Source organism: Rhinolophus ferrumequinum, chromosome 23 (assembly GCF_004115265.2).
Source record: "Rhinolophus ferrumequinum isolate MPI-CBG mRhiFer1 chromosome 23, mRhiFer1_v1.p, whole genome shotgun sequence".
Classification (NCBI taxonomy): domain Eukaryota; kingdom Metazoa; phylum Chordata; class Mammalia; order Chiroptera; family Rhinolophidae; genus Rhinolophus; species Rhinolophus ferrumequinum.
In genome coordinates this window covers 41,365,319-41,378,042 of record NC_046306.1, presented here as the reverse complement: position 1 = coordinate 41,378,042, position 12,724 = coordinate 41,365,319, and the positions used below count along the sequence as shown (strand labels likewise).

Sequence of the window (12,724 nt, the reverse complement as noted above, 5' to 3'; positions counted from 1 at the left end):
ACAACAAAAAGGCAAAGAAACAATGGAGACACACCCTTACCAGAAAACTAAAGATAGAATGACAGGAAATCCTCACATATCAATAATCATCCTAAATGTAAATGGACTGAACTCACCAATAAAAAGACACAGATAGCAGATTGGATCAAAAAACTAAACCCAACCATATGCTGTCTCCAAGAGACACATCTCAGCTACAAGCACAAACATACACTCAAAGGGAAAGGGTGGAAATTGGCACTAAAGCAAATCCAGAGAAAATCAGCTGTAGCCATATTGATATCAGATGAAACAGACTTCAGGATGAAAAAGGTAACGAGACAAAGATGGACATTTCATAATGGTAAAGGGGACTATACAACAAGAAGACATAACAGTCATCAATATTTATGCCCCCAATCAGGGAGCACAGAAATATACCACGCAACTAAACAGAACTAAAGGGAGAAATTGACCAAAACACAATTATACCAGGGGACTTAAATACATCATTGACAGCTATAGATAGATCATCCAAACAGAAAATAAATAATGAAATAGCAGCCCTAAATGACCCATTAGATGAAATGGACATAATTGACATATATAGAGCACTTCATCCTAAAACATCAGACTATACATTCTTTTCTAGTGTACATGAAACATTCTCAAGGATAGACCATATATTGGGACATAAAACCAGCCTCAGCAAATTTAAGAAGACTGAAATCATACCAAGCATATTCTCTGATAACAAGGCTTTGAAATTGGATATCAATTGCAAAAAGAAAGCAGGAAAAACCACAAATACATGGAGATTAAACAATGACCAGGTCAAGGAAGAAATAAGAGGAGACATCAAAAGATACATAAGAACAAATGACAATGAAAATACATCCTACCAAATGTTTGGGATGCAGTAAATGCAGTTTAGAAGGGAAATTTACATCATTACAGGCCTATCTCAAGAAACAAGAAAAATCCCAAATAAATAACCTCACGTTACACCTTAAAGAACTAGATAAAGAAGAACCAATGAAACCCAAGGTCAGCAGAAGAAAGGAAATAATAAAAATCAGAGCAGAATTAAATGAAATAGAGAACAAAAAGACAATAGAAAAAATTAATATGACAAAGAGCTGGTTCTTTGAAAATATTAAGAAAATTGACAAACCTTGGCTAGACTCACTAAGATTAAAAGAGAAAAGACACTAATAAACAAAATCAGAAATGAAAGAGGAAAAGTCATCACGGATGCCACAGAAATACAAAGGACCATCCAAGAATACTATGAAGGACTATATGCCACCAAATTCAATAACCTAGAAGAAATGGACAAGTTCTTAGAAACATATAGCCTTCCAAGGCTGAACCATGAAGAACTGGAAAATCTAAACAGACCAATCACCAGTAACGAAATTGAATTAGTCATCCAAAACCTTCCGAAAAGCAAAAGTCCAGGACCAGATGGCTTCACTTGTGAATTCAAACCTTCTATGAGGATCTAATACCTGTCCTACTCAAACTCTTCCAAAATAACTGAAGAAGAGACAATACTACCTAACTCATTCTATGAGGCGAACATTACCCTGATACCAAAACCTGGTAAGGATAACACTAAAAAAGAAAACTGCAGACCAATATCTCTGATGATTACAGATGCAAAAATCCTAAACAAAATTCTAGTAAATCAAATGCAACAATGCATTAAAAAGATTATTCATCACAACCAAGTGGGGTTCATCCCAGGGGCACAAGGATGGGTCAACATACACAATATGTGATATATAACATAAACAAAATAAAGGATAAAAATCATATGATTCTATCAATTGATGTAGACAAAGCATTTGACAAGGTACAACATCCATTTATGATTAAAACACTTAATGAAAGGCATCCGAATTGGGAATGAAGAAGTTAAATTGTTACTCTTTGCACATGACATGATGCTATATATAGAAAACCCTAAAGACTCCATCAAAAAGATATTAGAAACAATCAACGAATACAGTAAAGTTGTTGGCTACAAAATCAAGGTACTAAAGTCCACTGCATTCCTATATACTAACAACTAAACCTCAGAAAAAGAAATAAAAAAATAAATTCCTTTTGTAATTGCAAGAAAAAGAATAAAATACCTAGGAATAAACTTAACCAAAGATGTGAAAGACCTATATGCTGAAAACTATAAGACATTTTTAAAAGAAATTGAAGAAGACACAAAGAAATGGAAAGATAGTCTGTGATCATGAATTGGAAGAATCAACATAGTTAAAATGGCCGTAATACCCAAAGCAATATAGAGATTTAATGCAATCCCCATCAAAATCCCAATGGCATTTTTTAAAGAAAGGAACCGAAAAATTATCAGATTTGCATGGAACCACAAAAGACCCCGAATAGCCAAAGCAATCCGAGAAAAAAGAACAATGCTGGAGGTTTCTTGACTTTAGCTTGTACTACAGGGCAACAATAATCAAAACAGCATGGTAATGGCAGAAAAACAGACACATAGACCAATGGAATAGAACTGAGAACCCAGAAATAAACCCACATAAATATGGAAAGACAATTTTTGACAAAGAAGCAAAAAACATACAATGGAGAAAAGACAGCCTCTTCAATAAATGGTGCTGGCAGAATTGGAAAGCCACCTGCAAAAAAATGAAACTGGACTGCTGTCTGTCTCCATGTACCAAAATTAATTCAAAATGGATCAAAGACTTAAGCATAAGACCCGAAACAATAAATTGCATAGAAGAAAACATAGGTTCTAAACTTATGGACCTTGGGTTCAAAGAGCATTTTATGAATTTGACTCTAAAGGCAAGGGAAGTAAAAGTTAAAATAAATGAATGGGACTATATCAAACTTAAAAGCTTCTGTCCAGCAAAAGAGAAAATAAAGAGGCAACCAACTGAAAGGGAGAAGATTTTTGCAAACAGTGCCTCCAATAAGGGGCTAATATCCAAAATATACCACGAATTCATACAATTCAACAACAAAAAATCAAACAACCCAATTGAAAAATGGGCAGAGGACCTGAAGAGACTTTTCTCCAAAGAGGCCAATAGACATATGAAAAAACGTTCAATATCACTAATCATCAGAGAAATGCAAATAAAAACCACAATGAGATATCACTTCACCCCAGTTAGAATGGCTATCATCAACAAGACAAATAGTAACAAATGTTGGAGAGGGTGTAGAGAAAAGGAACCCTCATACACTGTGGTGGGAATGCAGACTGGTGCAGCCGCTATGGAAGGCAGTGTAGAGGTTCCTCAAAAAATTACGAATAGAATTACCATATGACCCAGCAATCCCTATCCTGGTATCTACCCAAAAAATCTGAAAACATTTATCTATACAGACAAGTGTGCTCCAATGTTCATTGCAGCTTTATTTATGGTGGCCAAGACATAGAAACAACCAAAATGTCCTTCGATAGATGAATGGATAAAGAAGTTGTGGTAGGGGCTGGCCCAGTAGCTCAGGCGGTTAGAGCTCCATGCTCCTAACTCCAAAGGCTGCCGGTTCGATTCCCACATGGGCCAGTGGGCTCTCAACCACAAGGTTGCCAGTTCAACTCCTGCAGTCTGGCAAGGGATGGTGGGCAGCGCCCCCTGCAACTAAGATTGAACACAGCACCTTGAGCTGAGCTGCCGCTGAGCTCCCGGATGGCTCAGTTGGTTGCAGTGCACCCTCTCAACCAACCCTCTCAACCACAAGGTTACCAGTTCAATTCCTCAACTCCCACAAGGGATGGTGGGTTGCGCCCCCTGCAACTAACAATGACAACTGGACCTGGAGCTGAGCAGCGCCCTCTACAACTAAGACTGAAAGGACAACAACTTGAAGCTGAATAGCACACTCCACAACTAAGATTAAAAGGACAGCAATTTGACTTGGAAAAAAAAGTCCTGGATGTACACACTCTTCCCCAATGAAGTCCTGTTCCCCTTCCTCAATAAAATTTATAAAAAAAAGAAAAAAAAGAAGTTGTGGTATATATACACAATGAAATACTATTCAGCAGTAAGAAAAGATGAACTAGTACCATTTATGACAACATGGATGGATCTTGAGATTATAACGCTAAGTGAAATAAGTCAGACAGTAAAAGTAAAGAACCATATGATTTCACTGACATGTGGTATATAAACTGAAACAACAAAAGAACAAGAAACAAAAACTCGTAGACAAAGACAATAGTTTAGTGGTTACCAGAGGGTAAGGAGGGAGGAGGGTGGTGAGGGTAATACGGGTATCAAATATATGGTGATGAAAAGAGAACAGACTCTGGGTGGTGAACACACAACGTAATGTATGGATGATGTAATACATAATTGTACACCTGAAATCTATGTAACTTCACTAACAATTGTCACCCCAATAAACTTTAATTTTAAAAAAAAGTTTATATATAACAATCTTGAAGAAATTATTTACTTTGCCATGTGTAATGAACTGAATTGTGTCCCTCCCAGATTTTTATGTTGAAGCCCTAACCCCCAATGTATCTGGAGATTGGGCCCTTAAAGAGGTACTTAAAGTTAAATGAGCGATAAGGGTGGAGCCTCAATCCAATAATATCACTGTCCTTAGAAGATTCCAGAGATCCATCTCTGGAGAAGTGGCCACGTGAGGACTCAGAGAGAGGGTGGCCATCTGCAACCCAAGGAGAGAAGTCTCTTCAGAAGCCAACCGTGCTGCCACCTTGATCTTGGACTTTCCAGCCTCCCAAACTGTGAGATAATAAATTTCTACTGTTCAAGTCACTCAGTCTGTGGTATTTTGTTATGGCAGCTGAAGTAAGACACCATGCCAATATGATTTTTAACTCTTCTTTCATTTTGCCACTGTAACAGATTATACATAACCAAATTTTCACAACTGAAGCCACTTTCTGGCCATTAAAACCAATAATTTTTGGAACTACCTAAATTTTAAAATGGATCCATTAAATTTAGGCTTCAAAGGTCATGTCCTATAAGTTATTTTGAAGGGTACATCACTATAAAATCAATTTATTATGAGTTGTTACCACCAGGTAGCTTTACCTCCCATTTCTTTAATTCATAGGTAGTCTCTCTATAGCCACAGCACGCCTGCCTCGTCACTACCCGAGGTAAGTGATAAAAAGCCAGGAGCAAGATACAGCTATCCTAGTGGAGAACAAAGAGGGATGATAGTGGCAGTGGTGAGAGTAGCAATAGGGTTAGTGAACATTTGTCAAGCAGTTACCAGGTGTCAAGCAGGTTATATTCATTAACTTTTTTAATCCTTATAATGACCAATATTTTTATCCCCACTCTTTTTACAAGACTTAACAAGGTTGAACAATTAATTTGCTCCCAGTCATGGGATTCAAAACCAGATATGAGGACTCCAGTGCCCCATCCCTTTATGCTACAATACTGAAAACTCAATGAGTTAAACTCAAATTGTGTTACTGAACTACAGCTTTTTTGGGGGGGTGGGAGGGAAACATAAAAAACCCTAAAAATAAATCTGAATTCTATGTCTAATTTCTTAGTAAATTCAACCAGTACAAACTCAGATCTACTAAAATAGACCTAAATGGAACTTGTACCTCATAAATAAAATCAAGTCCATGTAGCATAAATGCGAAGAGTAGGAAAAAAGCAGACAGACCCTTCATGAGAAATTCAGCATTCCTAAATTGTGCGAGTAGGTCATTTTCAAAAACTAAAACACACACACTCCAGCACCAACCTTTTCCCCAATACCCGTAGGCCTAAGCCACTGCCTCGATCAGAACATAAAGTTAAGTCACAATTTTCAGTTAAAGAACAGAAGCTTGACAAGTGCCATAAAACATCAAGACAAACACCCGTTTTTTATGATTTAATATGCCCTTGTATATGCTCCACCATTGCCAAATAGGGTGACTCAGGATATAACTGTATCTCTTACAGTTCGCTGTTCACAAAAGAAATTGTGCAGAACTACATCAGAGCCAACTCCATTTTCTGAGAAATCTTAGTAAGAATAGAAACAACTCATACTCTACCACAATTAAAAGAGCAATCTCATCCACAGGCAGGCTCCTTCTTCCTAAAATTCATTAACCACCTGCCCATTCCTTCCTCACACATTTAATTTTTACTGTATTACCATTATTAAATTAACCAGAGCTATTTCTAAAAAATGGATTACCAAAAGTGGGATTGCTGAAACAAGCATGTATATATTTATCTGTGTTATTGCCAACTTTCAAAAAAAGTTCTAGGCACAAACATTCTTTTCAGACTGCGTAAATAAGACCGCCTTTTTATAATATTACAGTATTTCATAGAATATAAGTATACAAAGTTTAGTATGTGTTCTAAAGAACAAGAAATCAATATTTGTTCTCCTGTGGAGGCTTCTGTAATCCCTTGTACTACAAAAAAAGAAAAGAAACAGTGTTTCCCACAAAATTTATCTTCCTATTGCTAAATCGACTTATGTTTCCTTTTCCCCTTCTCCTTCACTTTCTCTCTCTTCCCTATAACTCCAGTACACAATGTGCACATATATATACGAATGCAATTCCCTCACTTATAAGAGCTCCTGGCACATAACACCCCATAATCCCAAATTCCACTACAGGGGAGAGCAAAGGAATGATAGTTGTGTAATTAAATGTCCCCACAAAAGGTAAGTTTTAAAAATACTGTTGTTTTCATTCTTGACTAAGAGAGAGAGGCTAAATCCCTTAAAAATACCCTCCCACCATTTTCCTATGAGAAACCTTTCTTCCAGTAACTGAGAAGTGAGTTGATATATTTATTAATTAAGGCTCTGGACCAGTCTGCTAGAATCTGAATATTAGCTCCGCCACTAACCAGTTGTGTGTCCTGGGGACAAGATACTTTACTTCCTTGGACCTCCGTTTCCTAATCTGTAAAATGGGTGTATAAAAGTCTTTACTTTGTAAGGTTGTTGCAATGAGTGTGTGTATATGTTTGTGTGTGCATATTTACATATGCACATAAAGTCCTTAGAACAGTACATGAAACATAATAAGACTAATGTGTTAGCTATAAATCTGAGTCACAATCCCCACTACCCTCTTAGAAGGCATCCCCAAAAGGAACAGGAGGTGGAAAGTTCAAACTTTATCTGAAATGGGATGCAGACCAGGCTCAGAGAACAGCTCTTTTCCTCTTTGCAGGTCGACGGGCCACTACCACTTCCGAGCTGGAGTAGGGTAGCCTAGGCTCTGCCCTGTGGGAGCTCATAGTCTCGTGAGCCTGGAAAGAAGAGCATTTTCTACCATCGCCTGAACAAACGTCTACAGATCTAGTTTTAGGGTCAGGACTTAAAGTAACTATTTGTGTGATTTAGTTTAATTTTTCATTGTTTTCTGAATAGAAACACAGACAAATAAAAAAGCTACTAAGTTAAAAGAGGTCCAGCTGAACACAGAGAGACCACCTTTTGACTTTTCATCATTCTAGGCCAAATGAAATCATAACTTCAAGGCCAGCACTGCCGAAGGGTCAGCATCCTCATGAAAGTACAATAGCTTGGTATTAGAAACCTGGGCAATCACTCAGAGCCCCACTTTGGGGAGATTCTTCCACTGTTTATAATTAAAGCACTGTGGGCTGGTATAGATAACTTTAGGTAATAATCTAACCCCTGCCCCCTCTCTCACTGTTCTTTCCTGTAGCAGATATGACAGGGCCAGGCCCAAATCCCTGGGGCCCTCATCATCTCAGTCCATACCCACGGTATCTTCCTGTGAGCACCTGTGCCTCTTGGCCTATGTGCAGCATCCAGAAGTGAAGCCAGCTACCATGCCAGTGACAGACAGGAGGTAAAGGGTAAACATCTCCTTTTCCTACCCCCAGGTGTGATAACTCTGAGGCATATTCTACACAGTCTGCCAAGGTTCCCTGAATAGACTGAACTCCTGCTGCTCACAGTGGTTAACTTAGTTACACTCTTTAATTGCTGTGTCACTTTCCTCTCTCCTGGGACCACCTCCCAAATAAACTACTTACACTCAAATCCTTGTCTCAGGATTTACTTCTGAGGGATTCTAACCTAAGTCATTTCCTCTTTAACTATGGACGCTTTAGGACAGTCGTAACGACTTCTTTCCTTTTACCAAGTTGTTTATTTCAACTAGGTGTCCCCTCCACACCACTGCTTGCTTCACCCCTTGGACACGACCCTGGGCCTTACAGGAGCAGCCTTGGTCTGATGAATACTGCTCAGCTCCTGAGAGCCACAGTCCATTGTCTTGGAATGGAAATCTTCCCACCACAGAACACGGGGGTACGTTCTTTTCTGTCTGATGCCTCTCCTGCAGTGGGGCTCCTCCTGGCCACAACTTCACCACCTCTTCTGACACGGCTCAAACCCATAGCTGAAGCCATGGCACATCTGCCTTCTCCCCTGAAGTTCGTCTTCAATAGAACTGTAAGGTAGTTCTTCTGCCCAACACAGCCAACTCAAATGGATAATCATTTTTATTGCAAATGTGAGCAGTTTAGAGAGAGGCACTCTGCTTTCCATGGCTTACCCAATTCAGCTGGAATATTTTAGCACCAAGGGAGACCATTTCACCCTTTCGCAAGTTTAGGTAAAAGTGCAGCATCTAAATGAATAACTGAAATATTTTGTATGATGTGGCTAGACTGTTTTTGTTTGACCAGAATTTTTCCCTTTTGAAAAATTTTGAAGAGCATTTCACCCAATACAACCTTAGAAGGCAGTGTAAGAAGATGGCTAATAATATAGACACTGAAGCCACATGATCTGGGTTTAAATTTTGACTGCCTAGCAGTGTGGGCAAGTTATCCAACCTCTCTGAGGCTTCCTATAAAATGAGGATAACAATAGTTATCTACTTCCAGGATTGCTGAAAGTATTAAATGCATTGATAAACATAAAGAGCTTAATGCAGCACCTACCACACAACCAGTGTGCAATGATCATTACCCATTGTTACTATTATTATTAGAAACAAAGTAACAACCTGCACAACCATTCTCCACCTGACCCTCACAGAAAGGTATACAACAGTGGCAGTGGAACTCCCCAAGTAGCCCTCAGCCCTGTTAATGAAATTCTTTGGTCCTCCACATTCTCCAGCCCTGGCACAGTATAATCTTCCTGTGAAGTATCCAGTTCACTTCTGCTTTCATTAGAATATATTTCACAGTATGATAGTTCAAAGAAACTTCACAATCTCTACCCCAAAATTTATACTCTCATTCACAAATGCCATTTCCATCCCTTCTTGCATACTTATGTTTTGATGTGTTTTTATGTAGTCACTGCTGGTACAAAAAAACTGAGCAACTAGAAGAATATGCCTAGAGACCAGCAGAATTAGGCTTTACCTAAAAAATAAAAAAATGACAATGTATTATGGAAGTGGGAGATTATTAAATTATAGTAAAATTTGAGGAGTCAAATGGAGGGCCTGAACATTGTCTTTTTGCTATTTATTAACCAAAAAAAAAAAAAATGACTAAGTAAACTAATACTGGATACAAGATTGGGGGATGAATAGATCAACATATGACTCTGAAGAGCAGCCACTGGATGCATGAAAACATTGGATATATTATTATAAAACTGAGCTAGAATTTTACATTAAAAAGTTAGACAACTCCTACTTCATGAATTTTAGTAGTAGAGCATCTAGTTACTGTCTATGGTTGAAAGCTGCACAACCACTTTTTAAAAATATCTTTTTATTATTCAAAATTATCATTAATTTGACAGATCCTCTCCCCTTCATTAGTGTTTTCTACTGCAATGGCCACCCCCAATTCAGGCCCTTGGTTAATTCCACCTATCTGAACTGACCCTGATTTCCTCAGCTCATCCCGCACAGCAATGCCAGCCTCATCTTCCTATAGCTGCACACCTGCTATGTAGCTGCTCTGGTCAAAAGCCCTTCCTTCATCTACCCTCCACGGTATTGCGCGCACATACACGATTCCAGGAGAAAATCTCAATTCTTGAGCCTGGTACTAAGTTCCATGGTGTACCTTTTCAAGCTCATTGTCTACCACTTCCCTACCAGAACACTAGACTTTAGCCAGACTAGACAACTACCCACTGGGCTTTCCTACTTCTACTCCTTTACTCACAACATCTCCTAACCCTGGAATATCTATAACATCCCTCAGTCAGACCCCACTGACTGACATCCTCCCCATCATTCATGCCAGCTCAAACACTATCTCCTCCACCAAGCCGTGGATTCCTCATTTCAGAGGAGGCACACCTTCTTCTCCCTTGTCGTTAAGGTCTACCACATGTAACTGGCATGTATCACACACTATCCCTTGACTAGGAAATAAGAGCACTTTGTGGGAAGCTCCTCAAAGCAAGCACTGTGGCTTTCACAGAGGGGTATACTGTAGCTTCTCAAACAGAACACTTGCTCAACAGCTGTTTATTAACTTCAACCAGTGAGACTGTACTGTGTGCTTCAGACCAGTTCCTGGAGATTAATGACTCTGGGCAGAAACTAATTCATATGACTTCCTAAAGAAGAGAACACAGAAAAATTTCCACAGAAAAATAAAACATAACTCATATGATAAGGAATTTTTCTGGAATTAGTATTAGGTAATATGGTTTAATTAATGATTTTGCTGAAATGTATTTACCTTTTAGTTGACAGAACATCAATGGGAAATTGAAAAAGGCAAGATATAAATATCTCAAAATGTTACCTAATTGATTCTTACATACAATCAACAGTCAAAGCTTTTAAGAGACGACACTTTTCAGTATAAAGGGAAAATTTCTCTTCTAATTATTATATGTAATGTTTTAAGGAGTTGTCAGCAGTATGTCTCTTGCCCTAATTTTAAGTATAACTTAAAAAGGAGACTACAAAACTCTATGTAAAGTAAGGAATCAGTAGTGCGAACAGAAAAAAAGTCTCCCATTGTACTTAAGTACCATTGACACTGCCGTACTAAGAATGTGTCTATCAGGAATGGCATAGAAAGAACAAACTGATTTATAGATTAAAAGGACATCAATTATTTCATGACCAAATGTCAAACACAAAACCTGCCTGAATGGTTTAAAAGTTTATCACATCACACTACATTTGGCATACATCTAATAGCATAGAAATCATTTATCATAAAGGTCTTTTTATATAGGTCAGAGTTGCTGAGGCTTGGTGTTTTGTGTCTTTTAGTTTAAAGAATGCTCTAAATTCTAGGTTTTTTAACTTTTTAATCTTCGGGAAGGAAAACTAAAACTTCCTATAAACTCAGATTAATGCCGGCTAATACACAAAAAAACTGAAATCTTCCTCCTACTATAAAAACAAAATAGTGTGGCCTCTGTTTCTTTTCTGATAAGAGTCTTAAATACCAAACAGTTAACTGCATAATAACATTTACTGGCAGCCAGGCAGCCTGCTTAGCAGATATATAAAGCAGGTAAAAGGAGAAAAAGTTAATTTCTTGGCTGAATGATTCCATCGGTAGCTATAGGGCAAACCTGAAAGTCTTTTAGTAAAGTAGCAGTTGATTCTTCTATCAATCTGTAGCACACATACTCTTCCAAGGAAAGCATTAAATATGAAAATCATATCCCGTTATCATCTGTTTCCAGCTTTCAGCCCAGTAAGCTTTTCTTAATGAATGCTGCAGCCTAAGGAACAAGCATGCTGTTGGCTTTTCTGAATAATGCTACCATTTTTGCTTATTACAATATCGACTGGCTGAGGGGGTTTCACAACATAGTCACAAGTGACTACTCTTGCCAGCATGCTCCAAGTTATTACAAGATGTTTTTAGACATTTCATCTAAAAGAGCTTTACTGCTTTTAGTGAAGAAAACATCTATGGTCTTGAACAGAATCATTTATATGGAGAAAGGCGGGAGGATTAGAAGCCTGCATTACAGCAGATACATAGCAGAATTTATTTAAGTATTCCTTGCCGGTGTTTTTGTCTGTTGCTTAGATATGCAATCCTTTCTTTCCACTTTATCTGTGAAAAGGTTAAAATGTACAAAATTATATATATAAAGAGAAGAAGCAAAATGCCACATTTTGTTTACTTTTTGTTTAAAGTATTTCTGGAACTAAGAAAAAAGCAGCTACAAAGCATTATTTAGAAAAACACAATTGTACCTACTAACAACACTGAGATTTTCTTTGGAATCTATCTCTTTTACACCCACAGTGACTGCCTTTCAGCAAATTTAATTGAATTAGACATTAAAGCAATATGTACTCTATAAGCAAAAGCCTTTAAATAATCACTTAAGGTTTAATCAAAAATATCTTTGTAGTAAGATAATTTAAAAAAAAAACACCACAATATCTTAAAAGATGAACACTCCAGAAATCTTCTGTTGACAGAAAGTTTATCATTTTATTACCTTTTCTCTGTCTTCATCTTTCAGTTCACTCTTTACTCCCAGGCTATCTTTTGAGAGTAGCTGTATTTTCTTAATTTGAGTCCCATATTCAATCTAAGTATAAACAAAGTTTGATTTTGTGGTGGATATTATGACAACTAGCACCTCTCTATATTTTTCAGTCTTTACAACATAAAAGGAACAGTGAAGTGGAAAGTAAAACTGATATTGCTGAGAAATTCAACTTAGATAATTTAACAAATAGCATATATACAAAGCTGAATTCTATAAAGTGTTATATATTTTCAAATAAAATAACATTTGATGATTTTTTTTTTTACTTAGTCTTTCATCAATCTAGAGAATAAAACCT

General features: G+C 37.5%; 1 protein-coding gene across 8 annotated transcripts in view; it reads right to left on the bottom strand.

The window, feature by feature from the left end:
* KIZ (kizuna centrosomal protein) overlaps nt 1-12,724 on the bottom strand; it is a 155,756-nt gene that overhangs the window by 121,081 nt on the left and 21,951 nt on the right. For 5 of the 8 annotated variants that reach the window (XM_033094995.1, XM_033094996.1, XM_033094998.1 and 2 more), the window contains one exon: nt 12,373-12,465. The exons of the other annotated variants lie outside the window; for them this stretch is intronic. In XM_033094995.1, the coding sequence (XP_032950886.1) occupies nt 12,373-12,465 (93 nt within the window). The remainder of the gene's footprint in view (nt 1-12,372; nt 12,466-12,724) is intronic. 8 annotated transcript variants of the gene reach the window in all.